Here is a 27,076-nt window from a genome sequence, read left to right on the forward strand (position 1 = left end):
TTTTTTTACGCCTGTTGCATGGAATTCATGTTGCCTTTTAGTTTTCCAAGCTTTTTGCCTCCAACCAGGCCGTCTTTTTTACAAATGTACACCTGTGTGCTTACAACTTTCTCTTTCTCTCTTTTCTTTGTTATCCAATGCCTTGATAGAGTTTTTGGAATTTGTTATGGGTAGTTTAGCTTGAGAATTTTGTAGACGAGAGTTCAGAATATTTGGTTTGTAGCTTGGATGGAATATGAATGTTTCTGATGGAATTTGATGAATCTTGACGTTATTTTTCAATTATGGGTTTCTTAGAACTTATAACAGAACATGTGGTCTTGGCACAAACATGAACATGTTTTCTGGTATGCTTCTAATCCTCAGGATATGTCCGGGAGTTTTACCTCACTATTTGTAGGAATTTATGGAAAAACAAAGCCGTCAGGGCGCAAACTGGAAACTTGAAAAGAGATGTTTTTGTCGTGACCAGGGGAAAATGTTTTAACTTACATTAATTTGTTACTATTGCAATATATCTGTACACTCAGATATAAGCGCTGTACAATTGAGCAGAAAACCGATTTGTTGGAACTTGGCCATTGACAATACAACAAGAACTTGACTTGAAAAGGTTAGCGCTAAAGTACTTTAGGGAGAAAGGAAAGACATGCTCAAGTACAGTGATTCATTAGCTCAAATCCTCACAGTGTTTCTCTCGACTCACAAGCTAAGTTGGCAATAGTTAGTGTAGTCAATTTCCTTCAATCTTAAACAGCATAACATACACTCTGGTAGATCTTCCGCCTTGTTTCCCTGTATCACATTATTAAACCAATAAATGTCAGAGCTGTGTTTCGACTTAAATTTAGGTCTGATTAGGACAGATACTGATATTGAGCCTACCTGAATTGTCAGGCCGAAGTCAAAGACACAGTGCTTAATTCTGTCTTGAAATGTCTCGAAGCCTTTCCTTGCAATGTAACTGAATCTGTGGATATCCAAATCAATCTCAAAGTAGTTTTCTCCCTGCAAGGATCGCACGATCAACTCTCTTTGTGAAATACGCAAATATTGAAGATCTATCAGGAAAACAAGAGTGACAACTTACAGCTTCATTTATAGATTATTAGTCTATGGAAATTGTTGTCCCATCTCAATATAAGACATGAATGACTCACCCATAGAGCAGATGATTATAGCACGTTAAGAGAATCAAGCTATGGAAAGTAAACAAAACAACTTTACCAAGTAAAATTCATGCTGAGGACGTGAAAGAACTGGCTTCTCATTGTATGCATGCATAAGCTTCCTCTCAGCCGCACTTAACTGAAGATCCTCTAAGTTGGCGACCCGGCCCAAGATTTTTAATCTTTCTCTGAAGGGCGCATTTGTATCCATGGGAAAACTTCTAATCTTCTCAGTTTCATTAGCAATTATCCGCTGTTAACGCAAAGCAAGAAAATTATTCAGATTTTTCTGCTGTCATATGGACATACGAGGTTGTTTTTGCTTTGTAACAAAATGGAGAAGGTTGTCCGCAGGTAAAATGGAAGCTTCAGGTACAAAGTAGAAAGGCATCCTTCTTACCCTTATATTTTCTTGGAAGTGAACAGGAAGATCTGCTGAGTAATTTTCTGAAAGCTTGAAATAGAAAACAAAACTCATTCCTGCTCCATCGTATTCATTTTGGAAGATTGTGGCAGGGTAGAGTGGAATCTGATACAGTGAAAGGGGTGAAAAATTAGTAGTTTGAAGAATGTTCTGAATTCAATTCCGCTGCAGATGTCTCTTACAGAGCCTAACATAAGAAAAACAGCCTAGTTTCCAGTAGGTATAGTTTACAGGGAGAGTTGACATACCTGAAGATTTACGACAAGAATAGGAGGGACTTCTCCAGGTGAATCAACAGTGGGGAGCTCAACAAATCGAGCAATGTGATCAATTTTGCGAGGAGATAAGAAAACGTCCACTCCAAAGGGAACATAGGCAACAAAGTTTGGAGCAAACTCTTTCTTTTTATCTCTGCAAAACACATAGGATGATAATTCAGCGCTATGTTTTGATAAATCTGTTGACTTTTGAGAAAAGGTGAAAGTGAATGCTGAAAACACATGCTACAAATTTGAATGCCATAATCCAGAAGAGAGAAAGGTACTATGCTCCGACCTGGTATAGTTCCGTCCACGAACTTTAAAAGTGTTCGCCTCAACCCATGACCAAGATTCCGGCATTTTCTTCTCTAATGGGGAACACATAATTTGAGAACCAGCTATTGGTCTTTGTATAATGGCCTTTGCCAATGCTGAGGAATACAATAACAAAAAAATAATCAACAACAGTAGAACAAAACCATCGAACAAAAATTTACTGTGAATGCTTTAGTGCACAGGAGTGTTTCATTAGATAGATCAAATTGGCAACAGTTTCATACATGACTTTCCTTCTACTTCCTTAAAAATGGAAATATTGTAGTTATCAAAGCATCGCGTCAAGAGGGGAAAACCCAAACACTTACGTAAACTTGTATGATCTTGTCCTTCTTTCCATTTGAGCGAAGGAGTAAGTGATAATCTTTTCCTTGTGCTTGGACCTCCTAGACTTTGCAATTTTCTCTTCCCATCTAAAGACTCATCACAAGCAAGACAAGGTAGGAATGCATTTGATATAAATCCACAACTGTGCAACGCACCCGTCTCATTCCTCTCGGCATTTTCATCCTGACATTGAGGATCATCAGAGCTCAGCTGAGAATCAGTGCCATTACCATACACCACTTGATTTGAAAATCTTGGAGTAACAACATTGGATAGGGATCCAGCTTGAGATACATCTGTAAGCATTCAAGTCATAGAATTCAATTAAGGAATGTCCTAATCATAGCATCACAGTATATTGGAGCGTCTAACATATATGTTGAAGAAACATAACAATGCCGAAGCGCTAACCATCCTGAACGCTGTAAAATTCATCTTCACCATCAGAATCAATAACCGCATCAGGATCAAACCACGACTCGCTATGCCCTGTTAGGCCACAAAAATTGACAGGGATTAGATTTTACACGTTCCTTTTGCTACCAAGTTTAGAAAACCATCAAAAGTGAAATTCAGGAGAAAAAATCAATCTCACAGAAACTCAACAGCCCTAACAGTTTTTTTTTTTTTTTTTTTTTTTTTTTTTTTTCTGTAAAAGAAAACCTAACTACATCATAAACCACAGAACCTCGTAAAACCCATCATTGTCCCAGCTGCATAAGACACCATATTTGCTGCAAATACATAGAAAAAACATAAATGCCACCCAACGCTACCACTTCTCAGCTGTCCAACCTAGTACCAATCAACTACACCTGCAGCTTCTAAAGATCAATACTTTGCTGCTCTTCTAACAACCCCCATCAACAAAAATTTCCACAAACACCCAAAGAAAGACCCAATATAACAGAAAAATGAAACCTTGGAATGCAGGATTAGTGTAAGAAAGATCCTTTTGATTGGAGGGTTCAACCCGGTTTTTGTTATTAGAAGAATGGGCCTTTTTCACTCTTCTTGTTCTTTTCCTGTGTTTCTTCTGCAACTTCAACTTGCCTTTCATTCCCACGCATCCTTTGGGCTTTGACCCACAAACACCCATCTTCCCCTATTCCACAATCAGATTACAGTAATTCCCAAGAATTTCTTATCAAGAGTTGGGAGTTGGATTGCTTGGGGGGTGGGCGTGTGTGTGTATATATAGGGGGATCGCTCGTTGTGTTGTGATTCCAGTTCAGAATTCAATAAGAATGGATAGCACTACCAACAACCATAAAGGTGCCATGGCTTAACTTCATTATTGATTCTTGTTCAATAAATTAGTACTAAAATTTAAAGAAAATCAGAAAAAGGGATCGGACTGAGTTAGAGGACTTATGATTGGTCAATGAAAACGAAAGAGTTGTTGACTTGTCAAGTTATATAGCGTACGCACTTTCCTGGTCGGATTATGATATCCTTCCCACGTATCATCGCTCTCTCAACAGCTCATCCATTACATTGTTTTCACATATCCAAATGCAATTAGGCTCATTTCATTCGCCAAATTTTTATTCAAATTAAACTAATTATATAGTAGATGTAATGTATTATTTTGTTTAAATTATATATCAACATACAATAAATATATTACATTTATTATATAATTAGTTAAGTATAACCCAACTCAATTCATATTGAATTTGTCATGTAATCAATAATAATTGAATCAATGTACTAGTTGGAATCTTGAAAAAAAAATTCCAACATTTATAATTATTTAGTAAATGCGTTCTTATTTAAAAATAATCAACTAATTCTCAATAATTCTCTTTGAAGATATAATATATAGTTAATTTTATAAAATATTTTCCTGAAGTTAAATACACATTTGGAAAAATATTATTTTTGTGCATTGTGCATCAAACTGAAAAATGAAAAGCAAGAGGGTTGGTGGGTTTTAGTAATGATGGAAACGCGTGTTTAAGAGATGTGAGGACAAGGAGGGAGAAGAATGCGTCTTAGCATTGAAATTGTGGGGGTTAGGTACAATTGGCTTCCACGACTCTCTTGTTAGTACTACAAACGCGTGCGCAAGATAACATTGTGGGCTTCGGCCACGTGTGAATATATGTTGTACCAATATTTGAACCAAAGTCCATTCTCTTCACTTTTAGCCCTCTCTCTCTCTTTTTTTTTTTTAAGGTAAATGTATTAGCCCTCTATTTTTTCTCCATTCATTTCATTTAATTCGTCTATGTTATAGAATAACAAGATAGTTAGAAATCTTTTATTTTTTTAAATCCTATCGTTCTTTTGATTTCGAAAAAAATTTTATTTATCAATATACTGATTCTTTTACCCACACATCTTCAATTCTCCATTCCAGAATAGAGAATGCCAATAGTTAGGATTCATGAAAAAAATATAGAATCCACTCATGCACTAATTTATTTTTAACGTATAATTAGATCAAAAAATTATTCAAATTAAGAACAAAAGCCGGTTGCTTTTTCTTTCTTATAATTAATTGAAGCCCTAAGACCCCTATCCATTTATTTATTCGACCCAACTTAATTTTGTCCCATTCCAAGAATTCGAACAAGGTTTTGTACGATTCGATAAAAATAAAATATCATCAGAACTCTCCATTAAAAATGAATTGATTTCTATCCAAGTCTATTTAGATGTATAGCTATCATATCACGGCTTCATGTACCAAATATTTTGTTACGACAGTATGGCGGAGAATGACTGCGAGAAAGATACTTTCATTTCCAGCGTTGCCAAACTAATCACCCACCAATTATTTATTCTAATTTGGAAATAACATACAATTGGTACAATGCACCTCTTAGGTGCTTTGCCATTGCAAGCACAATTTTGATTTTAACTTCAATATGATGTTTCAATAAGAAATAAATGAATGGATGGTGTACATTAATTCCTTTTTTTTTTTTTTGAGTTACCTATTATTTTTTCATTTCAAGAATTATTTTATGTGTAAAATTATAGTCGGGAGTTTGTAATAACTTTTACTTTTATACAATAGTTTTTTTCAACTTATTTTTAAAAATAAGCTAATTAGCATTTATTTTAGATATTTGCAAACACTTTTTGATTCGTTAAAAGAAAAGCTTTGGGCTAAAATATTGATGTGAAAGCATAAAGCTTTGTAGTGGGCCACCAGATGTGTCTTCAATTTGTATCATTAGATGGGCTTGGTATTATGGATGGGTCTTAGCCCAATGGATCGTTCAGTAAGAGCCTGACAGGCCCATTCAGGCCCAATTACTTCTAATGCGAAGCTTCAAAAATCTTGCTCGACTGTTATTATTATCACTCGGTAGCAAGCTTAGAAGCAGGAAAAATGGCGATTCTACCATCTCCTTTACACATTGCCAGTAGTGATTGGCTTTGCTCGAATTCCAATTTCCTCTGCTTTCCGACGAAGCCTGTCTGGAGCTCTGTCCACCGCCCATTAGTCGTCACATTCTCCTACAGTAAGTCACTGCAGAATCTATCATAATTGTCAGTTCTTTATGTACTAATTTCTATCTGCTTTGTATGATGCATCAGAACCCAACAAGGGAATTGTTGGTACTGACAAGAAGAGGGAGTTTCTTGAGAAGTACGGTCTTAATCCCGATGAGTTCTTACCCGAACCCTCTCCAAAGGTCAATCTTTTTCCCCCATGGTTTTTCTTTATGCTTTTTGGGCATGCGTGAGAGATAAGTAGAGGTGTTTCTGAATGGTGGTTGTGTGTTTCAGTTCTTTCTTCTCTTTTCGTTTCTGAATACAGACAAAGAGGAGAAGGGAGCATGGAAATGCAGGAACGAAGAACCTTATACCCTTAGAGGAGTCTAAGTCTCCTCGGGAGACTCATAAATTGCTTCAGGTTTGAGATCTTTTGCAGTTTTACTCTATTTTGTTTCTTTTCCACTCCTGCAACATGGAATACGTGGGTTCTGAAAACATTATCTTTGTGAATTAGAAATAGTTCCATTCAAGTTTTTCATCTGTAACAGTTTTCTGCAGTATCACACATGTAAAAAGAATTGCTGGATGTCCTCTTTTCGTTGGACGTAGATAATTCAGAACTTTGTTACATTGTGAACGTGGACAAGTTTTATGTAGAACTGATATTGTAATTAGCTCCAGAAATAAGCAACAGAAAAGAAATTAATCTAGAAAAGAATTTCATATAGACCTGAATGGCCATTTAGGTTCTCGGAGGAACAGCGCGTAGGAAAAAATTGCTCTCGCCAAAGGGTATGGATGTGCGTCCTATGATGGAAGTTGTAAAGGGAGCAGCTTTTGGAATTTTGCAGGTGAACTGTGTGTTAGATATTTGAATTCAGTTTAAAACCTATGTGAATTACGAAAGACACTTTAACTTATTGTTTATCTGGTACAAAATTAACATCTAGCAAGGAGTTAATCTGCTTACACTACATGGTTACTAAACAGGCAGCTGGAGGCTCCCCTCAATCTCTAAGGCCTGGACGCTGGTTAGACTTGTATAGTGGCACAGGGTCAGTTGGTATTGAAGCTATCAGCAGAGGATGCTCTGAGGTGCATTTTACTAGTCCATTTTGTTGCATGAATTAGAATACAGGTTCAGTTGAAAACTTTACTTTTTAGTGGATAATTGTTATGATGAGCTCCGTTTTACAAAATAATACCAAGTAACTAGCGATTGCAACTAACTTCCTATAGGATCTTTTTGGCTCGCTTTTGGAGTTCTTTGCCAAGCTCCTTGCTGTGTCTTTATTGAAATATTTCCTGGCTTAACTTGATATTTAGGTGCACTTTGTGGAGATGGATCCTTGGGTTGTCTCAGATGTGCTACGGCCAAACTTAGAATCAACTGGTTTTGTTGACGTTTCAGTTATACATAGCGTCCGGGTTGAAATTTTCTTGCAAAATGCTGAACGATTTGTAGGTGATTATATTCTTTCATTGGTGTCTCCCCTGTATGAATGCGGAATACTGCATCCCATATCTTACATAGATGCATATTAAACATTATTTTTGTAAAAGCCCTTTCAGTGACATCCTTTCAGTTGAAGGATTCTTACATGTCCAGATCTGATTACTGCAGGTAAAGATGGAGTGTTTGATTACATAAGTGTTACTCCTCCATATATGCTTGTTGACTACGCAGTACTGATGGATCAGATTTCCAATTCATCAGTCGTCGGAGAGAATACCTTTATAGTAAGTTGGATTGAACTTTTGCTGGATATTATTTTTTTATCTTCTATAACTCATTTTGTTTATCTCACTTCTCCAGGTAGTTGAGTATCCTTTGAGAACTGACATGTTAGATTCATATGCATCCTTGGTTAAGGTATAAATAGTGACTAACTTGTCACTCCGTCAACATTCATATTATATGTATGTTATGTATTCCTGTCAATGTTAATATCATAATGAAGGTGACCATTATCACTTTATCTGAAAAGCTTTATGTAAACGTTGTTTCTCTAATAATGCAGATAGCTGATAGGCGGTTTGGCAGGACGCATCTAGCAATATATGGACCAAAGTGGGCACAGAAGAAGAGTAAATCAGAGAGATGACTACATCACTATTAGACACAACTGGAAACATTGCCATGGTCAAAATTCCGATCTTCTCTGAAGTTTCCAATATATTGCTCCAGTTATCCTGCAGCTCAAGTTCAGCTTATTCGCCAGGTACATCACTGCCAGCAATACAGTGCTCAACTGCCTGCTTGCAGTATCTTCATTGTCCTTCAGTGTCTTTTATTACTTTCTACCCATATATAGCAGGTCGTTTAATTTTCAGATACCTTTTTGTCTAGGTAGTGAACAACTTTGAAGAGATTACTTGCTCAGTATCAAGTGAAGATGACCTGAACATTCTTACTTTAGTCACTGGGAATGGTTGAATATGTAACTATCTGTACGAGTTTGTGAGCGTGATTTAACTGCTGAAACCTAGTAGGATGTCACTTACCACTGGCATCCTTTCAGCACTCAGGGTGGCCTGTATTATCTTCTGGGTTTGGACAATTACATTTATGAAAGCTTTTACAACAGTTCGATTGGCATTCCATGTTTGTATACTGCAATGTTGTTAATATGTTTAAGTTGTTCTATTGAAGTTTGTGTAGTTTACATGCTTTGCAAACCAAATTGTGCAAACTATTTGAATTGAATTGAGCTAGATTGAGAAAACAACCATAAAGGTGAAAATCCCATGATTTCTCATTTATTGGCTTGGAGCCAGCTTCGTTTCCCCAAAAAGGAATTACATGACAATTTGTTGCAAGATGAGCCAGCATCATCTAATGTGATTTACAGAGAAACAAAAACCACCAAAGTAAAGTTTCTAGTGTCACCACTGTTGTCAATCGTATAGTATGTGAGACACCAACATATAGAGTGGAGCCACAACCGTTGGCTTTCAAAACGCAATCAACTTAGAATACGGGAGTTCGAACTGTATATTGTTTCTTGGATGCCTGAGTCACGATCTAAGAATCCGGCCTCGGACAAACGTAGTAAAGTTGAACTAGAAAGAGCGATGAATTTAGTTTGGACGTGGAGGATATGGACCCATAGTTGTTAAAATCTTCTAGTTTTCTCTTTATCACTTTCGTTCTTTCTTCTCTCTTTGCTCTGTCGCTGCTTTTCCAGTCTGTAATCCTGTATGATACTTTGAGTGGCACTGCAGGAACTTCTCTTTAAACCTCAGTTAACCAAGAAAGATGACGTGCGATGCTGGAAAACCTGGAATATGCACTTGTACTTAAATATTAAGTAGCTGATATGAGCATTCAGAATGATTTTATCATTGCACGGATCTGAATTGGAATCTTTGCTAATTGCTTTGGGATCTTTTGATTACTTTGTAGTTTTAGAATTTCTTTTTTTCTTTTTCATGACATGAAAAAGCATATAGATTCACTAGGACCATGCGAAAGGGTTGCCCCCGATGTTGACATGCTTCTATAATGTAATATACTGATGTAAGAACTCGTTTGTCTTAACAGGGTTCGTTCAAACTTCAGCACATCTTCCTTTTTACAACCTGATCAACAGTTACTTCTGCATGTGCCAGTCCTTCACATTCTCAGAGGACGAGATGCAGTAAAGCAAAATGTTTTATCTCCTCGACATTCACTACAAGTAATAGCAAGCCATTAATATTAACCCAACATTTATCCCTGAAAGTGGAGGAAAAACATCCTGATTGCTTCAAGGTGGTAGTCCTTTGAGTTTATTTTCTTGTACTTCTTTTCTTTTCTCAACACAATTCAAGGTCCAAAACGTAATGTAATTATTAGACGAGGCAAGAAAAGACGGAAAAAGGTGAGGGGTTGTTTCTATAATACTCTGTATCGATAAGTTTCTTTTCTCTCATTTAGGTGTATATATTTCGATTATTTACTTGGTATTGCATAATAAATAGATGTGGCACAAAACTCAAAGTTCCATCTTTATAGAGAGAGGGGTGGGGGGTGGGGGGTGGGGGAAGGGTGTATGCTTGAAATAGGAAAACAGTGAGGTCCCATAAATTTTGCCATGAAAATGAACACGCCAAAATAAAGGGTGAGTTGTGGGTGGACCAATGAAGGGAATAGTGAAAGCAATTGGAGGCCCCAACTTTAACAGTGCTATTGTTTTTCAGAACAAACCAACTATAAAAATTCCTACTAATTTCTTCTTTCATCCCGTATATACTAATACACTGCCCTTTGCTTTCCTCAACCCATCAACTCCTTAATTCCCCGCCAAACTTAAACAATTCTCTTTCTTCTTCACCACATTGATACTTCTCAAGAACTCAGATTCCTCTTCTGTATATCTTTCATTGGATAGTTGTCCTATAAGTCTTGTTCAAGTTCAAGAACGCTTTATCGGACACGTATTTTCGTTTAATACTCCTCGGACTTGTGACTTCTTCCAAGTTTCATATATAAGTCAGGAGAGCGAGCATTATCAGTGATAATGGGGAGCAGGAGAAGAGTTGTGTGCATTGCTCTGTCTGTTAGTTTGCTCTGGTTTTTGCTTGTTCTGAGCTTAGCAGACCGGAGTAATGGAAGGGATGCTACTATGACTACTGTTCCGTCAACCGCAAGTGTTAAATTCTTGAAACCAATAGAAACTGGGAAGAGTGGTGTTCGTGATCGGAATTTCAACCTCAATTGTGTCAGCAAGAGGAGAGTACCCAATGGACCTGATCCTATACATAACAGGTAACGTCAATCACCCAATACTCCAATAACATGACTTGTTGGTTGTACGAACGTGTGGTTGATGATCATGTTGCTATCAGGAATCTGTCATGCTTATCAGATGACGTTTTCACAACTCAGAATTGTCTTGATTGTTTTTTTCCTCCAGGAGAGTGGGGAGTTCAAGATTGCCACCAACATAAGCTTATGAAAGAGGTGGAAGTTGAGGTGATTCAGCTGATCTTGCGTTTCTAACTCCATTTTTCTGGGGTGAAATCTTATCTCTACATATATATATATATATATATATAGGTAAATTGCTTATCTTCCCTTTGAATTCAGACAACAAAGACTCATGTAACTTGCTTTGCATGTAAATGATACACACAGAAAAGATGGATTGCCTTGAAAAAGAGTTATCCACAAGGTTTCCAAATAGTTTGTTTGAGGAATGGCATGTACATTTTTGTTTAATTGTAATGCTGGGTTTTCAGTACATATATTGTGGTTTGGAGATCTACAGAGGTCCATAGTCCGAGATTTCAGATGTTTTGCCGTTAGCGTGTTCATGCAATAAAGGGTTTTTGTCTTCACCTTTTGTTTAGGACTGACCATCTTTTCTACCCTAATAAAGCACCACCTCGCACGGGCTAAAGGGGCTCTTCTTTCCAAAATCATTTTGCCTTAAATGTTGGTAAGTGACATTACTGTGGGTAGCCAGTGCCTCAAATTTAGGTTGTTTAGCATTAATTATTATTTCCAAGCTGCAGTGTCTGTATCATACTTAGGAGACATAATAGCATTTTGCTGCTAGTGTGAGAGGGCGATTAAAATAGTACATACGTAGATAAAATGAATTTACATTGCAAAATTTGAGTAATCTTCAGTACTTGAATGTACATTCCATATTTCCAGTTGGTGAGGGTTGAGATTTTGAGGGTTGATTTTAATCTGGACTGAATTTGATCTGATTGAGATCAATTACATAACAAATGTAATATATTTGTCGTATAATTGATTTACAGTTCAAAAAAAATGATCCAACACATGATGAATGTGAGATACTTGCTGTGTAATTGATTTAATTTTATTAAACCTGATTTGATTACAACCTTATCATATATACTCTCCTTTTGTTCCACAGTTACACTCTTTTATGTTGGGTTTTAAATTTGATTTTGATTGTTTCAAGAAGTCCAAAGTGAATGAGAATGAAACAGGAGGTGGGGGCTCCTCAGTCCTTTCATCTGTTGTTGCATGGAAGGGCGTGGCACAAACCCCACGTCCACCACTTGTTAAATTAAAAAGTGAAAGTTCATCACTTTATTGCAACCTTATCATATATTTTTTTTTCCAGTTATTTTAATTGAAAAAGGGTTCGGAGGGAATTACATCGCCTAGATGTTACAAATAGCTCATGCCAAGAGTTGGACGTCAAAATTCTCAAAAACCTTAAAAGTTTCAATGTTCTCCAAATATTTATAAATTCATAATACTTACTAACACATTTATCTCCTAGGAAATTCTTGATTTACGCATGGACAAACCAACCTGCTTCGTTTAGGTCTTTCACACAATTCTTTATTCCAAATTTTTACTAAATTTTCTATTTTTGTAACACATACAAGTCATATATACGGAAGCTACATTGGTATTTTATTAAAGGAATACTGTACATATATAAAAATAGAATTTAAAATAGAACATTCAATGGGGTATCACTCACCAAGGTGTTCATTACATACAAGAAAAGTAAATCAGGATCCATACTTCCTGTAGAAGCAAATACTTTTCAGCACAATACAAATAAAGCAAACTGGAGGTGGGAAGGAGCTAAGGAAAGAGAATGCAACATAAAGTAATTTGTGTAAGCATGTATAGGTTCTGAATTTTCTGAAACTGTGAGTAGAATAAAAATGGTGGCAGGCTCGCACACCCTGCATTTCTTTCTATACCAAAGAAATAATTTTCTGCTCAACATATGGTGCAGTAAGGCACTATTTGCTCTATTATTAACAGAACTAGTTTTGGAAACATAGGCTCAAACGGAATATTGGAAGCCGACATATCATCATACGCTGTCAACCTTATTTGCAAGGTGTCCGTATCCAGAAACTATGAGGAATGGTTCACAACCAACAACTGTATTAATAAGATAGAGTTCATCCGGATTCTCAACAAGAATTTAAAAAGATAGCATCAGAAGAGCAAATAACAGATGATATGAACCAACAGAGTAGATTTTGTTACAACTGAAACGAACAATAAGAATGCCTCCAGTACAATTTATGCAGCTCAGCTATTATACAAATATATTCAGGAAGAGTAGGATATGTCGCAGTAAGCAAATAAACATAGATTCACACGATTTGCTTGTCATAACTCACCACCGCATGCTGCAAGAGTGCAAGATTAATTTCAACTATCAAGCATACATCTCATGCTTCTGCTCCCAGTTATAGGGGACTTGTTGACTCTTGTTTCCCAAACAGCAGCGGAAATTCATCATAATGTTCTGAGAGACCATGTTCCTCAGCCATGCTCTTCAGTGATTCATAAACTTGATACATGGACCACCTATCCTTGGGCTGAGAAACAACACAATTACAAGCGATTCTCAAGAACCTCACAATATCCTCATCATGGCCCTTCCCACATAACCGCTTATCAAGAGCATCTTTAATTCGACCAGAACCAGCAAGCTGCTTTACCCAGTCCACTAAGTTACCCTTAAACATTTCATCAACAGTACTAACATCAAGAGGTTTTAGCCCAGTTGCCAGCTCCAGAAGTACCACTCCAAAACTGTAAGAATCCCCCTTTACTGAAGCAACCATAGTGCTCGAGTACTCTGGAGCAACATATCCAATTTCACCTAAATCCCCATAGACAAAACTACTCTCATTCGATTCTGATGAGGTCAGAAGTCTTGCCAAACCAAAGTCCATTACCCTAGCATCAAAATCCTCATCAAGAAGGACCACGTTCGAGCTAATATTCTGGTGCAGGATCGGAGGGTGACATCCATGGTGAAGCCAAGCAAGCCCTCTTGCAGCCCCCAGTGCTATCCTAAACCTAGTCGGCCAATCCAACACAGCAGCATTGCCACGCAACATGGAACCCAGAGTCCCATTCGACAAATGCTTATAAACCAAGAGCTTCTCCTCCTCCACCAAGCAAAATCCCAGTAGTGGCACCAAATTTGGATGCCGCAACTGCCCCAACTTATTCATCTCCATCCTAAACTGTTTCTCCCCCATTTTACACACACTGAGCCGCTTAATGGCAAGCGCCGACCCATCCCGCAAGACAGCCTTGTAAGTCGTCCCCATTCTACTGGAGACGATAACATTCTGCACGCTAAAATTGTTTGTTGCAGCCAACAAATCAGCCAATTTAACCTTAACAAGTGGCTTTTGAAACAGGATAACCTGTGTAAGCTTATGAGCTCGTAATATATCAGCCCAACTACTCCCATCATCTCTTCGTCCAATCCCATAACCTTTCTTGCTCCTCTTATTCGACCTCATAAAGTACCACCACCACAAACCAAATCCCAGTAACAATGAAGCGGCGGCACCAAAAACCCCCGCCGCAATAATAATCGCCATACTCTTCTTAGTCAATCCACCACATTTGCCCAAAGGGCCGCCGCAAAGCCCACTATTCCCACCAAAATCAAGCTCCAGTTCATAATTGAAAGACGGCACTCTCCCGGATAAATCATTATTCGCGACAGAGAACTTTTTCAACCTCCCTAAGGTCGAAAGCTGATATGGGATATTCCCAGACAACTTATTATCATCTAGAATCAAGTTATTCAAATACGAACAATTAGCCAGATCCTCCGGTATTTGACCGGTCAAACTATTCTGCGACAAATCAAGAGTAACCAAATAGGGCAGCCAAGTGCAGATTTGCGGAGGGATCGAACCGGAGAGAGAGTTGCCAGCGAGATTTAGGGTCTGGAGGCTGTGGCAAAACTGAAGAGAATCCGGAATACTACCCGTGAGACTGAAATCCCGGAGCTCCAGACCAATAAGCCTGTTTTCCCGGTCATTCCAACACGAAACGCCGACGAATTTGCAAATGAACCCGACTGTAGTGTTGGAAAACACCCAGGAATTGAGCTTGCCTTCCGGGTCAGTCAACGACTTCTTCACTTCTTGCAAGCACCTGGTATCATCTTCCCCAAAGGAAAACGAGAGCAGCAGGGAAACCAACAGTAGAACAAGGAAAACAGATCTATCGTGTAGAATACGACGATTCATGGCACTGGAGTTAGCTTGGGATGGAGGAAAATGGAGGGTCAATGACGATGCATTCTTTCCTATCTCCGGAGGGTTGGTTTTGAAGCAGTCTTTTTCTGGGTTCGTTGGTAAAATGGGAATGAATAGAAGTGGGTTATGACAATAACAGCTAACAAGGTCTTTGACTGATTTTTCTTGCGTATGATTTCTTTTGTATCTCAGTGGAAATAGCAGAGAGGGTATCGTGTTTGACTGGGGTTGGAGAAGATGATTATGATGACCACTCTGGTCCACAATGTGTGGCTTTCTAACTACTGCGCACCTTTTTCTCTGTTTCACCTTTGAGTTTCCTGCTCAAGTAAGTTTAATCATCCATGCTTGTCTCTACTTCACCCAATTATGCATTAACCCTAGTTATGTAATTATGAACTATGAAGAGAAAGAAAGGAATCAAGATTCAAGAAAATGAATGAATGGTAGTAATAAATAAAACTAAAACATTCTTATCGAAATCAAATTGAATGGAATTAAACTAATCACACAACAATCGTATCATACTTCTTATGTAATTGATCTAAATTTAGTCAGACTCAACTTCAATCAAAGTTTTTCTGTATTTATATTCAATAGCCTTCAACATAATGCATGATCTTAAGAATTCGAGATCCCAGATCCAAAAAGTATTTGAAATAGTTTCTATTCTTATAACTCGAATACAAAGTTGCATAAATTAAGAAACGATAAGAAAGATACTTATAACTTTTAATTTAAATCAATTTTATTTAGACCATAAAATAAAAATAATCTTTTGAGCAATAACCTTTGTAAACGCCCCTAAATTAGGTAAATAGCACATTCATAATTGTTTAACGAGTAGTTTTTTAGAGGGCTCAATGTTATTTAAGTTATTAGTAAGGGCAGTCGTTCAACAGTATGTATATGCATGTAATTTTTATATTGTATATTGTTAGAAATATTTGTTTCCTTTTTCATATATATGTGATGTCTTTTTCAGTGTGTTGATGAAAACGTTCTGCGAATAAATAAACTGATCCACAATCCTCACAGCAATTATTATTGGAATTTGGATGATAGTGGTTGGCCTTTTGCAACTGGACTGGTCAAAAGCATTTACCTTCTCCCGCTTTTTTGGGTAGATACAAAGACAAGTGTGCCATAAATAAATACATTTCTTCATTTATTATCACTTTTACTATATACCATACTATAACTAATTATTTATTTAGAAAGAAAATTCAAACTTTGATTTAAAAAATTAAATAAAAGATACATTTTCTTTTAAAGTGGTTCTTATAACCAATGCTTATTACGGTCACCGTATGCAGAGAATTATAAATATTCGTAAATTGTGAGGATTTTTTTAAACTATCTTTCATTCTACATTGTTTTTCTGTGTATGTAATAAATAATATTTTATAGTTTAAAATATATTATAATAAATTATATTTTAAGAAAAAAAATAAATATAAAAGTAATTGTGTATCATATTTGTCGTGGGAGTACATTGTTATATTTAAAAATTAAAAACATTAAGGTTTGATTGCATAAAAATAATAATTACAAGGCCCATAACTCGAAGCAAAGGTTTAGCAGCTAACAAACCCTAGACTCAAAGTATTGTGGATTTTGGGCCGTCTTCACCAGATTAGTTGACCACTAGGCCCACATATTGTTTGGGCCACATGGATTTGTTGATAGAGGCCCAATGGTTAAAGTCCAATTTAAAATTTTTTGAAAGGTCAGTCGCTCAACTTGGCGCGACATCGGAATCTATTCTTCGCGCTCAGCGAAACGCGGGAACGACATTAGAACAGTTGTTCGCTCTAGCGGCAGGGCATCGTATGAGAGTAGTCCCTACCCGGAGCGGGTAGTTGAAACTCGAGAGCAGGGCTATAATCATGTAATAAGCACTTCAGGCGAACAGAACAGGCTGTTCTTCCTCACTCCCAAATTCGGCTCGTCATCAAACAATCGGCGGTGAACCATGACGGAAGCGGAGGCGAGAACGCGAAACTGCTGAGTGATTCGTAGTATTATTTCTATTACCTGTTTGGTTTAGTTGCTTGGTGTAGAAAATGGAGGCGCTGAAGAGGGCATATGCGGAGATGATACTCAACACCGCGAAAGAGGCGGCGGCGCGTGTAATGGCGGCGGAATTAGAAGCTCGGCGATTGGAGCAGGACTTGGTTTCTACTAAAGAAGAAGGCGCTCGGATGCTTCTTCACTTAAAACAAATGATCGATGAAAAGGTGACATTGAAAAAGTTTTTCTTTTTCCCGTTATAGTTGCACTAGTCATAAATACTTGCAGTCGGTTTATTTTTTCGAATCATTGGTTATGCTAATGCATCCATAGAGGATCCTTCTAATACCATAGGTGACCTAACTGTAATTTGTGATTTTCGGACTTCCTCAACGATCTTGCTTGTGTTGCTTATTATATTTTAGCTATATTCTTGTCCTCACATTGCTGGATAATAAAAAATCATAGATCATAGCAAACTACGTTAGAAGCTGGCTCATTATTTCCATGGACACTTTTACTGTGTTTGAGTGCTGAAATTGGTCTTTCAAAATAACATCAAGAGTTCCAAATAAGATGCTACCAGCTAGTGGTTTTGGAGTGACTCATGTATTTGGACCTATTGAGGGGGTACCACAATGGGGTGAGAAGAAACTAATTAAAGTTTCAGTTGAAGATTTCCAATTTCAGTTTTAACCAAGTCTATTAGTGTCCTAAATTCTATTGCTTTCTAATATTGGGAATGTATAACATGGATGGATTTTTGAAGACGGACTTGATTTTGAGAAACCCAAAGTTGTTATCCTCATCTTAAGATTGTGAATTATGATTACATGAAAAAGTAATCAGCTTGGTTTTGGTTACAGACTAAGGAAGCGGAGAAGTCATTGGTGAGTCAACAAAGAAGACTTCATGAGCTTGAATCTCAGCTAAATGAAGCGGAAGGGATCATATTAGACCTTAGAGCAGAGTTGAACCAGGCCCAGGAGCGACTGGATGAGGCGAAGAGACACAAACTGCCCTCTAGGCGACAGAATGAAAATGAAGAAATGCGTAATATGACACCAAAGTGCACATATAATGGTAATGAGCGTTTGGCATCATCTGTGTACTCTGGACCTGAATCTATAACTGATTGGGGCAAAATTTCATGTAAGGACACGAGTACACTAGAGCAAAAGTGTTGCGGTCCAGACAAAAAAAGTGTAAAGTCTAATACTGATCGTGATATTTACTCTGGTGACGACCACCCTTTTCTAGACCAAATAAAAGAGCCTGATCCGCTGAGGAATGGATGTACACAGAGCATTTGTGCAACTGAGACAAACTTACTGCAGGAGGGATTTCCTGTTGGAGACGAATCAAATCCTAGCAATAGTTCAACAAATTTTGGTGTTGTGCATGCTTCTGTATCAGAGAAAAAACCTCAACATGGAAACAATGAACCTATTTCTGTAGTCTGTAGAAGTTGTGGAAAAAGAAAAGTCGATTTCTGGGATGATGTGATTACTGCATGTGGATTGCATAGTTCTTATCAGATCAAGAAACCTTCTCAGGCTTTCCCACATCTTTCCTGTCACAGTCCCAGCAAAGTCAAATTGTGTGTAAAATCTGGCGAGGATCAGTTTCAGGCAGAAGATGAGACTCGAATCAAGAAGAGTCTTTATCTTCCTGAGTCCCCCAAAGAAGAACTCATAAGCACTGAAGTTCTACCAAAGAACATGGAGTTGATTGATGTGTTGGTGAAACAGGACGAGCTTGCTGCAACGTTTGAGTTGACTAGTTCATCAAGAGTTGATTGCGATGTGGAAGATGGTACTGCAACTAATGCATCTGATTTCAGTCATGCAAATGGCAAAATATCTTATAAATATACACTCAGCAGGAAATGGAAGAAGAAATCCATGATTTACCCTGAAAAAAGTCCTTCATTAGGCACAGATGGAAAAAGGTGATTCAGGATTTCAAAATTCAAGCTTGTCGATTGAATCATATGGGGACAGCAAGCAACTGGTGCAGGTAGCTCGTCAGGTTAGTAACAATTTTGAGAACGGACTCGTCTAGTTATCTTTGTAATTCAACAACTCTAAATTGTTTTTCCTTTTATTTGATGGTTGAACAACTATGTATTGTAATGTGAAAAAAGTGCCTGGTTATAGATGTAATATGGCAATTAATTCGAGACTTAAATAATAAAAGGGTGACAGACTAGTTAAGAATTTGAATTAAGATGCACCCGCCTGGGGACTGAACAAACCACCATGGCTAGTAATTTTTAATCAATATAATTATTTGCGGCTGAATAAACATAAGTTCTGTTTTCATGCTTTGGCGTATGTAAACTCTCTGGTGCTTTCAGAATCTTTCCTTAAATGAACCAAGACCTGGCCCTCTGATGCAGCTTATTTATTTGACTGGAAGCGTTGGCAGTACTGTGGCCTTTGCTGAGGAAATTTGAAATTGATGAGCACCTGGACAAAACCAATTATTCAAAGGTACAAGCTGCAATCCGTGAAAGATCCTGATATTCCTATCCATGATCTGTCATCCTAGTCATGTAACATATTTCTACAAAAATTTAATTTCTGATATCTTTCAATTATTTTCTTGCTTTATCATTATGCAAAATAGTGTAATTGTGGAGCTCAGAAATTCAAATTCCCCACCTATTCTACGAGTGTAGGATGGCATTTGATAATACATAGCTAAACTGCATGGTGTTGCTGGGGCTATTTTATTTAGAACTAACCCGTACAGTGGTCATTGAATCACATTCTAATTATAACTCTGCAAAGGGATCTGAGACCATAATTTCTAAGGATTAATCATCCGACTCTCTGAAATATAGCCAGCATACTTTTCTTTTATCTCAAAACTTTTCAAGTTGTCATCCCAAGAAGGAAAAGGTGGGAAAAGTGAAGGGAAGAAGGACATGAGAAAGAATAATAAGGATTTGGTAAACATGTGGGCTCAGTTTAGTAGCATCGGCGTGCATTATTCATGTCCTTTACCCGGCAAAAAGGACTGCACCATTTCTCTGTTAAGTCAGTTTTCAAATTACGGAGAAAAGCATGCGTTCTTGGTTCAATACCCTCATATGTCAGCACCAACAAGTACTTATCTCTTTTTGCCCTTTCGTCCTTTTCTACTTCTGACCTATAAATTTCAAATTATTTTGTAGCTTCATCATCATTTGATCTGATGACATGTTATTACACCATAAATGCATCTATAATAGTTTCTAAAATTGAATCTGCAATTGTTTCTTTTGTGTTGCTATGGATTATCATTAGTTTAGTGTGTGAAATTTTCGCTTCGTAGCGAACTGATTACAAGTGGATAACTAATTGGGCTGAAGATGAGCATGCAAAATGGCAGTCGAGTATAATTAAATAAAATGAAACTGGAAGTGCGACATAAGAATATAACACTTTTTAAATCATTGTGATTAAAGGGCGGTGCACGCCTCAAATACAAGGCTCAAAAGATTGTTTAAGTTGGACGCAATGATAAGGTTGCGGGTGATGCTGCCTGCAGCTGCATAACGAGAATGTCTTATTGTCTCTCTCATTCCTCACCTCATCTGATCATTACAACTCCTGCGTCCCATATTCTTTTTGCACCCCCACCTCACTATAAAGAGTCAAAATATCATTGCCTATGATTTATATATCCCTCTATAAAGAGCCCTTGTCATTCGCCACCCAGCTCTTAGCATACATGCTAAGTCAGTTGAACTATACACTCACTTTTTCCAACTTAGAGTCGTGTGTGTGAATGGAGCGGGACGAGAAAGGAGAAGATCGAGTAAAAGCTGTCTGTTTTGCAGCCGGAACGGCTGCACTCATGGCATGCATTGAGCGTGCGGTCGTTGTGTCTGTGTTCATGCATTGGCGAGTCTGGGCGTTCCTTGCACTGAACCTCTTGCTCTTAGCTATTCTCTTCACTTCTAAATCCCAAACCCCATCAGACGACATTATTCAAGAAGATGGTGCTAATTCAGAGATCAAGAAGAAGAAGAGCATTAGGAAAGATTGTGCCCGGGCATCGGTTTCGACCAACGGTAGTGGTGAGATGTTGAAGTCGGACCAAAGGGGAGAAGCCGTGGTGTGCGAGAAAGAGATTAATGTAGAAGATGATGGGAAGAAAGAAGATAATGAGCAGCTTTCAAAGGAGGAATTAAACCAGAGAGTGGAAGCCTTCATTGCTATGTTTAGGCAGCATTTGGTTTCTGATGCTAAGAGTTGTGGGCTAAACTATCAAGACAAGCCTAATTCTTCCAAGTCGAAGATCTCTGCTTTTGGAGTTAATTTTGGTATGTTTGAGACTAACATTTGATTCGAAGAACTGAGTTGTTCCCCCTGCAGAGTACGTAATTCTTTTGTGAAAATTAGTTCGGAGTTTGTCTCGATCTTGATGATTGTGGAGTCCAATTTGTAATAGATGGGAGGTTGTAATTATAGTTCACAAATTTTGCCTGCAGATTTAGGTATTCTGATTTGCTCATTCATGAAACTGGAACAATTCTTCATCGTAAATGTGTTGCATTCATTAGGCTAAGGTTGTCCCTATTCCGAGTAAAATAGACATGCAAACTGATCAATGCACCAAAAAGAAAAGGTTAAATTTAGTAGATTATGTGAAAGCTTAAAATTCATCTATAAATGAATTAGAAATATTCCATTTTATATGCCATCGATCACCAATAAATTTTAATAAGGTTGTCATCACCTACCGAATTAGAACAGCTTAAGATGGGGAGTTTGCTGAAAATCACTATGCTATCTAACTAATAAAAACGTTTAGGCCCACTTTGTCCCCAATCCCTTCAGTTATATTGTGTACATGTACCGTTTCGCCCCTCAAACTATGATAATGTACACTTTGCCCCTCCATGCAACTTATTTTTCAAGTCTTCATTTCTTTGCAATACATCAGGGAAAATGATTAAATTATTTAAAATATTTCAATTCTGTACATAGAGGAGTGATTTATTATTTCTTGAAGTAAAACACCTTTGTTCAAACTTCCTAAATATCTATACTTTTATATAATTAAAAAAGCACATTTGACTGTGCCACGTGTCTAGTATTTATAATTATATAAATAGAAATAACCTACAACCCTAGAATAAAGCCTACTAAATGAGACTGTTGTACGCTACAAACTAAAGGTAAAAAACAGTTAAAAATGAGATGGGATATGATAAGTAAGATCATAAAGTGGGATGATTTAATAGAATAAAGTTGGTGTAATGAATTAAAATAGAAGTTGAGTAGTGTAGAAGATATAGATAAGATTGTTGGGATATGGGTTCTCCATCATCTTACCCCATATCGCAAGAAAAGGTACAGTATTACTGTGTGTGTGGTGTAGAATTGGCTAACGTTTCATTTCAAGTTTTCAACCTACCCCTACTACTCCAAATAATTTAGTTCTCTCATCCTATTTTCTTTTTCTCTCACTTTCTCATAAATATGAATGATCTATCTCCCAAGGAGAAGCAGAGCTATTCATGATGAATGAGATCCTCATCTAATGTACCTACATTCATTCACCAATTAGAATGTCTCAACCCCCACCCCAAGAAAGCTACATAACATTTAATACCTTACTATCTCTGCTCCAATTATTTGCAATTTAATATCAATTATAAGTATTTCTCTGTTTCATTTTACTTTTCCTTTTTTTCTTTTTTCCTAAAAAAGAGTTACAACTATTTAGGCGTACATATCAAATATTTGTCTTGTGGTTTTTGGAGGTATTAAAGTGGGCTACTATGAGACAAAACATTTCTTTTTTGAAAAGATAATCCAAAAATATCATGCCTAAGTTTCAGTATCGAAATAATATTAAGTTTTTTTTTAAATTGATAAATTTCAAATCTTGAACAACAAATTAGATAATTTTTAAAATTTTCGGTATTTCAAAAATTTTAATTTTAATTCTAAATTATATTTTATTAAATAGTGATGAATTTTAATTTTAATTTTTTCATCAAATTCAAATACAACATAAAAAATACCTCAAAATTTTCAGATAGGGAGGTCCTCATCAAATAATAATTACGGAAGAAGTTCTATTTCCATTATTTTGTGTCGCATGCACAACATCAATAACGTGTGATAGAATACAATTAATAGTGAGTAAATCAATCAACAACTTGGAACACGTATACACACACCACTAATCATTAGTTTTCCACAAGTCAACAGCTTCATAATATAGCTGTGCAAATAGTAGAATCTCCATCCACTCTTTCCACATCCATTTCTATGTATGTATTGTTGAAGCTAATAAACCTCTCATTTATTAAATAGGTAGGTTGATGGGAAGAGCATATATTTTTGGTAAAAATATCATAATCCAGTTGTTGATCCAACTGATTAGTGATAATCAAATTTGCAAATCTCTCATCAAGAACCCAATGTTGAATTTGTTTAGGGGATGGACAGAGTGGGAGGGTTGAAACTTGAAATTCAAGATTCTTTCTGAATTATTCTATCAAAAAAAAAAAAAAAGATACGCTTAATCTTATCTTATAATAAAATTATTCGTATATGAAAGAATCATAGATACATTATTAGGACTACGTGCACGGATAAGGATACTGATTGATTAATTGAGGGCTACAATGTTAACTGTGTGTAAAACATCATGATACAAAATTAGAAAAATAGACATGGTTTTGGGCATAATTGAAAAAAATATGAGAGAAAAATCAGTAAGAATTAAGACAGATTTAGACCATAAATTAGGGAGGGGGAAAAACAAAAAACAACTTATTATTGATCCTCAGTTTTTGAGGTGAAAAAACAAGAATTGGTATTTAAATTATGTTATTAATGGAGTGTACAAAAGAGTTTCACCTAGACGTCAACGGTACGTACCGTCCCTCAAAGAAAATCAATCTCACACAAGAAGTACGTGATAAGCACCCTTCAATAATCAAGCCATGATGGAACCATGTGAGGTCCTAATTTTTGGGTCTCGACTTCACCTAAATTTCATCAAATCTGTGACCTTTGACCTTCCTTATGTCATCTCTCTCTCTCTCTCTCTCTCTCTTGTGATTACCGCTTCAGCCACAAGTTGTTGAGGCTTGTTTTTGTCTGTTTTATAATCTCTTTGTGCAGGCGATCTATACTATATTCGCTTTACGCCTTACAGTATAGGCCAAATTTGTTGTTCATTCGCAAGAGCGGTTACCAAATGTACAACTTTCCATCATGAGAAATTTGGAGCCCGTTCTTTAACTACTTGTGATTGGGGAATGGACTATCATTTATTTTCCTCGCCGTAATGGAAAGAAAGCGCCGAAGCTGGAGAGTGAGAAGGATTCATCGCTGGTTTTTGAGGAAGCAAAAGAGAGCCGACCCATTTCAACTCACTGGAATTTCAGGTATCATTCAATCAATTCATCCTCTTTGCCTCAGTGCCTACGGTTATCCGCTCAACTCTGAATGTATCTGATAACTTTAACTCTGAATGTATCTGATAACTGTATTTTCAACACAGATGGTGGTGAAGATGAAGATGATTTCACAGATGATTTCTCATCTCCATCACCGGCGGTGAACCGATGCATTGGAAACAATGAATTAAGGTGCCTTTTAAAGAGACATAAATTTAAAGTAAGGTTATATACCTGTATCATGTTTTGTTAACGAGGTGACTTTTTATATTTTGCAGAATATTTGTGGGTACTTGGAATGTGGCGGGAAGGTCTCCAGTGGGAAGCTTGGATGTAGATTTGGATGAATGGCTAAATCTCAGAGATGCAGCTGACATCTACGTTCTTGGGTATGTTACAACTGTGAACAATAATAATATGTACTTTAAAGTACTATCATGATATATTTTCCCTATTCCTAAGCGCCGTCTTCATCCTGCAGCTTACAAGAAATTGTACCGTTAAAGGCGGCAACTGTAATTGGAGCAGAGGACCCAACAGAAGCAACGAACTGGAATCTACTAATTGGAAAAACACTCAACAACAAATATGGATGCCCATGGCTAACACCTTTGGTACATCCCATCACCAATGAGAATTACCATTATGATAGAGTTCCCGACTCTGAAAGACAACCTAACTACAGCAACCAAACGGCAAATCTTGCAAACAATCAACATGGAATTCGGTTTGAGCATCGGAATCAATTGAGTAGGTACAAATTAATGGCAAGCAAGAAGATGGTTGGAGTCTTTATTAGTGTCTGGATGAGAAGGGAATTGCTTAAGAGGTACGAGATATCAGGTGTGAAAGTTTGTTCAGTGGCTTGTGGAATAATGGGTTATTTGGGAAACAAAGGATCAGTTGCTGTAAGCATGTCGATTGGTGGAATTAGTTTTTGCTTCATAGCTGCCCATTTGGCCTCTGGAGAAAAGAAAGGTGATGAAGGGAGAAGGAATCACCAGGTCTCGGAGATTTTTAGGAGAACCTGTTTCCCAAGGCTACCCGAGGATGGCGACAAGCTTCATCCACTAACCATATTAGGACATGAGTAAGTTCACCTTTAAGAAATACGGATGATCAATCTGACAAGGGAAAAATCAAGTCATCGATGATTTTCATAAGTAACAAAAGAATTTAGCTTGAGACAAGAAGATAAATAGCAATTATTACTTGCAAGTTACTAGAATTTGAAACTTAGAATATTGTTGAAACACTTGCGGCAGTTACTGACATTCATGACCTGGATGGCAAGTGAGGCATGTGGACATCAGCAGCATTCTAAACCTGATCTTAGATAAGCTGCAATAACACTAGCTCTCCTTTTTCAAGGAAATAGGAAATAGATGACTTCGATTTTTTGTAATCCATATATTTGTAAATACAGTAACTGTTAGTTAATAGGGTTAGGCAATTCATGTTTTATGATAGGATCTGTTTCTCTGTAGAGCAGTCGGATATTCTGGTTTGGAGATCTCAACTACAGACTATACCTAGAAGACAACTTAGCCCGGCAGCTAATACAAGAACAAGATTGGAGAGCATTACAGAAGTTTGATCAGTTGCGGAGGGAACTTGAGCATGGTGGTGTATTTCAGGGTTGGAGAGAGGGAAACATTGAATTTGCACCCACTTACAAGTATTCTTCCTACAACTGCAACAGGTATTCAGGTGGAATTCCAAGTAGAGCAGGAGAGAAGCAAAGAACACCAGCATGGTATATTTATCATCTTGAATATTTTTCACTTCCAATTACCAATTAGCTTCAACCTTTAATTGTAAGAGCCATCACACACTTATCAGAAGCATGATTCTGTGTGCATGTGGTTTTCTCTGGGGGAGAAGTTCCCCATTTAGAGGAGACAACTACCTTAGACTATCTTCCTAGGACAATATATAGGGTGTCTAATACTGTGGTATGGTTTCCATTTGCAGGTGTGATAGGATTCTGTGGTATGGTAAAGGAGTGAGGCAACTTTCCTATTTTCGCAGTGAAAGCAAATTTTCCGATCATCGACCTGTATCAGCTCTGTTCTCTACTCAAATTGAAGTAGTACAATCTGCAATTTCAAGTTGTCCAACAGTCCCAACTACCCTCCTCACGAAAACTCCGAGCAAAATGGTAAGTCCCCTTGTGTAACATAAAAATGTGCTGTCAGGATAGCAGATTTGCACGTTCGTGAGAAAGATACATTTACTTAAAACAATTTCCCTATGTTCAGGATCAAATGACCAATGCTTAATTTTCTTATTGATCTGCAGCAGAGACATCAACCCGAAATGGCTAGTGGGGAGGCTACACCCACCTTGCTGTCATTAATTGTGCAGGATATGTAAGCTTCACAAACAAATATATAGACTTGTGTGTCTGCAGGACACAATTACCTATATCATTTTATTGATACTGAAAAACTTCATACACCCCCTCCTCCCCAAACAAAAAATTGAATAGAAAGTTTGATGAGGAAAAGAAAAATGCAGACCTTCATGACATGTTAAAGCAAATTGTAATATTTATCAAATGTCACAACTTAGAATAGGAAAGCGAATTCATACATTTTGATTATATGAGGTCAGAAGTGCTCTATGTATCTACATCCATCAAAACATCTGAGTGGAAGAGCATATG

At 37.2% G+C, this 27,076-nt stretch overlaps 6 protein-coding genes across 13 annotated transcripts; 4 read left to right on the top strand and 2 right to left on the bottom strand.

Moving 5' to 3' along the window:
• Positions 1 to 443: 443 nt before the first annotated feature.
• Positions 444 to 3,857, bottom strand: LOC105177196 (uncharacterized). The gene is made up of 9 exons (XM_020699008.2): positions 3,438 to 3,857; positions 2,928 to 3,005; positions 2,498 to 2,812; positions 2,149 to 2,284; positions 1,842 to 2,004; positions 1,570 to 1,698; positions 1,228 to 1,422; positions 886 to 1,008; positions 444 to 795 (listed from the first exon to the last, which is right to left on the bottom strand). Exons 1-9 carry the CDS (start codon positions 3,613 to 3,615, stop codon positions 703 to 705), a joined length of 1,410 nt encoding a protein of 469 aa, XP_020554667.2. The 5' UTR covers positions 3,616 to 3,857; the 3' UTR covers positions 444 to 702.
• A 1,973-nt stretch (positions 3,858 to 5,830) lies between these two features.
• On the top strand, positions 5,831 to 9,913 carry LOC105177194 (methyltransferase). 3 transcript variants are annotated; one of them, XM_011100250.3, is made up of 10 exons: positions 5,831 to 5,995; positions 6,072 to 6,169; positions 6,295 to 6,390; positions 6,719 to 6,823; positions 6,963 to 7,067; positions 7,299 to 7,437; positions 7,597 to 7,712; positions 7,789 to 7,845; positions 7,994 to 8,194; positions 9,517 to 9,913. In XM_011100250.3, exons 1-9 carry the CDS (start codon positions 5,863 to 5,865, stop codon positions 8,075 to 8,077), a joined length of 933 nt encoding a protein of 310 aa, XP_011098552.1. In that variant the 5' UTR covers positions 5,831 to 5,862; the 3' UTR covers positions 8,078 to 8,194; positions 9,517 to 9,913. The 3 variants fall into 3 exon arrangements, with proteins under 3 accessions (XP_011098552.1, XP_011098551.1, XP_011098553.1); XM_011100249.3 differs by lacking the exon at positions 9,517 to 9,913 and adding an exon at positions 8,323 to 8,624; XM_011100251.3 differs by lacking the exon at positions 9,517 to 9,913 and adding an exon at positions 8,327 to 8,624.
• A 2,989-nt stretch (positions 9,914 to 12,902) lies between these two features.
• On the bottom strand, positions 12,903 to 15,234 carry LOC105177192 (putative inactive receptor kinase At1g27190). Its single transcript, XM_088885496.1, has one exon. The coding sequence runs from the start codon at positions 14,970 to 14,972 to the stop codon at positions 13,158 to 13,160; it is 1,815 nt and encodes a 604-aa protein (XP_088741622.1). The 5' UTR covers positions 14,973 to 15,234; the 3' UTR covers positions 12,903 to 13,157.
• A 1,511-nt stretch (positions 15,235 to 16,745) lies between these two features.
• LOC148787028 (uncharacterized) lies at positions 16,746 to 19,596 on the top strand. Of its 5 annotated transcripts, none has more exons than XR_016067181.1 (4): positions 16,746 to 17,221; positions 17,861 to 18,809; positions 18,880 to 19,025; positions 19,396 to 19,596. XR_016067181.1 is itself a non-coding variant. In XM_088884362.1 (3 exons), the coding sequence occupies exons 1-3, from the start codon at positions 17,048 to 17,050 to the stop codon at positions 18,900 to 18,902; spliced, it is 1,146 nt and encodes a 381-aa protein (XP_088740488.1). In that variant the 5' UTR covers positions 16,746 to 17,047; the 3' UTR covers positions 18,903 to 19,219. The 5 variants fall into 5 exon arrangements, 1 of the variants encoding a protein (XP_088740488.1); XR_016067182.1 differs by having other exon boundaries at positions 19,425 to 19,596; XR_016067179.1 differs by having other exon boundaries at positions 17,861 to 19,025.
• Positions 19,597 to 19,730: 134 nt separating this feature from the next.
• LOC105177191 (uncharacterized) lies at positions 19,731 to 21,525 on the top strand. The gene has a single exon (XM_088884363.1). The coding sequence runs from the start codon at positions 20,772 to 20,774 to the stop codon at positions 21,330 to 21,332; it is 561 nt and encodes a 186-aa protein (XP_088740489.1). The 5' UTR covers positions 19,731 to 20,771; the 3' UTR covers positions 21,333 to 21,525.
• A 2,465-nt stretch (positions 21,526 to 23,990) lies between these two features.
• On the top strand, positions 23,991 to 26,952 carry LOC105177190 (type I inositol polyphosphate 5-phosphatase 4). Of its 2 annotated transcripts, none has more exons than XM_020698886.2 (7): positions 23,991 to 24,396; positions 24,513 to 24,600; positions 24,687 to 24,797; positions 24,890 to 25,498; positions 25,901 to 26,164; positions 26,383 to 26,569; positions 26,713 to 26,952. In XM_020698886.2, the coding sequence occupies exons 1-7, from the start codon at positions 24,297 to 24,299 to the stop codon at positions 26,782 to 26,784; spliced, it is 1,431 nt and encodes a 476-aa protein (XP_020554545.1). In that variant the 5' UTR covers positions 23,991 to 24,296; the 3' UTR covers positions 26,785 to 26,952. The 2 variants fall into 2 exon arrangements, with proteins under 2 accessions (XP_020554545.1, XP_011098547.1); XM_011100245.3 differs by having other exon boundaries at positions 23,997 to 24,396; positions 26,710 to 26,952.
• The last annotated feature ends 124 nt before the right edge of the window (positions 26,953 to 27,076 follow it).

This window comes from Sesamum indicum, linkage group LG9 (genome assembly GCF_026168435.1).
Source record: "Sesamum indicum cultivar Baizhima isolate 11 linkage group LG9, ASM2616843v1, whole genome shotgun sequence".
Classification (NCBI taxonomy): domain Eukaryota; kingdom Viridiplantae; phylum Streptophyta; class Magnoliopsida; order Lamiales; family Pedaliaceae; genus Sesamum; species Sesamum indicum.

Excerpts from the sequence above, each read along its gene's own strand:
- LOC105177192 (XM_088885496.1), bottom strand. The coding sequence starts at position 14,972 with ATGAATCGTCGTATTCTACACGATAGATCTGTTTTCCTTGTTCTACTG.
- LOC148787028 (XM_088884362.1), top strand. The coding sequence starts at position 17,048 with ATGGAGGCGCTGAAGAGGGCATATGCGGAGATGATACTCAACACCGCG. Across the intron at positions 17,222-17,860 it reads AACAAATGATCGATGAAAAG|ACTAAGGAAGCGGAGAAGTC; the intron begins GTGACATTGAAA and ends TTTTGGTTACAG. Across the intron at positions 18,810-18,879 it reads TGATTGCGATGTGGAAGATG|GAAATGGAAGAAGAAATCCA; the intron begins GTACTGCAACTA and ends TACACTCAGCAG.
- LOC105177196 (XM_020699008.2), bottom strand. The coding sequence starts at position 3,615 with ATGGGTGTTTGTGGGTCAAAGCCCAAAGGATGCGTGGGAATGAAAGGC. Across the intron at positions 3,006-3,437 it reads CACTAATCCTGCATTCCAAG|GGCATAGCGAGTCGTGGTTT; the intron begins GTTTCATTTTTC and ends GTGGCCTAACAG. Across the intron at positions 1,423-1,569 it reads ACTTCCAAGAAAATATAAGG|CGGATAATTGCTAATGAAAC; the intron begins GTAAGAAGGATG and ends TTGCGTTAACAG.
- LOC105177194 (XM_011100250.3), top strand. The coding sequence starts at position 5,863 with ATGGCGATTCTACCATCTCCTTTACACATTGCCAGTAGTGATTGGCTT. Across the intron at positions 5,996-6,071 it reads AGTCGTCACATTCTCCTACA|AACCCAACAAGGGAATTGTT; the intron begins GTAAGTCACTGC and ends ATGATGCATCAG. Across the intron at positions 7,438-7,596 it reads AAATGCTGAACGATTTGTAG|GTAAAGATGGAGTGTTTGAT; the intron begins GTGATTATATTC and ends TGATTACTGCAG.
- LOC105177190 (XM_011100245.3), top strand. The coding sequence starts at position 24,297 with ATGGAAAGAAAGCGCCGAAGCTGGAGAGTGAGAAGGATTCATCGCTGG. Across the intron at positions 25,499-25,900 it reads CTAACCATATTAGGACATGA|TCGGATATTCTGGTTTGGAG; the intron begins GTAAGTTCACCT and ends TCTGTAGAGCAG. Across the intron at positions 26,165-26,382 it reads AAGCAAAGAACACCAGCATG|GTGTGATAGGATTCTGTGGT; the intron begins GTATATTTATCA and ends TTCCATTTGCAG.
- LOC105177191 (XM_088884363.1), top strand. The coding sequence starts at position 20,772 with ATGGAGCGGGACGAGAAAGGAGAAGATCGAGTAAAAGCTGTCTGTTTT.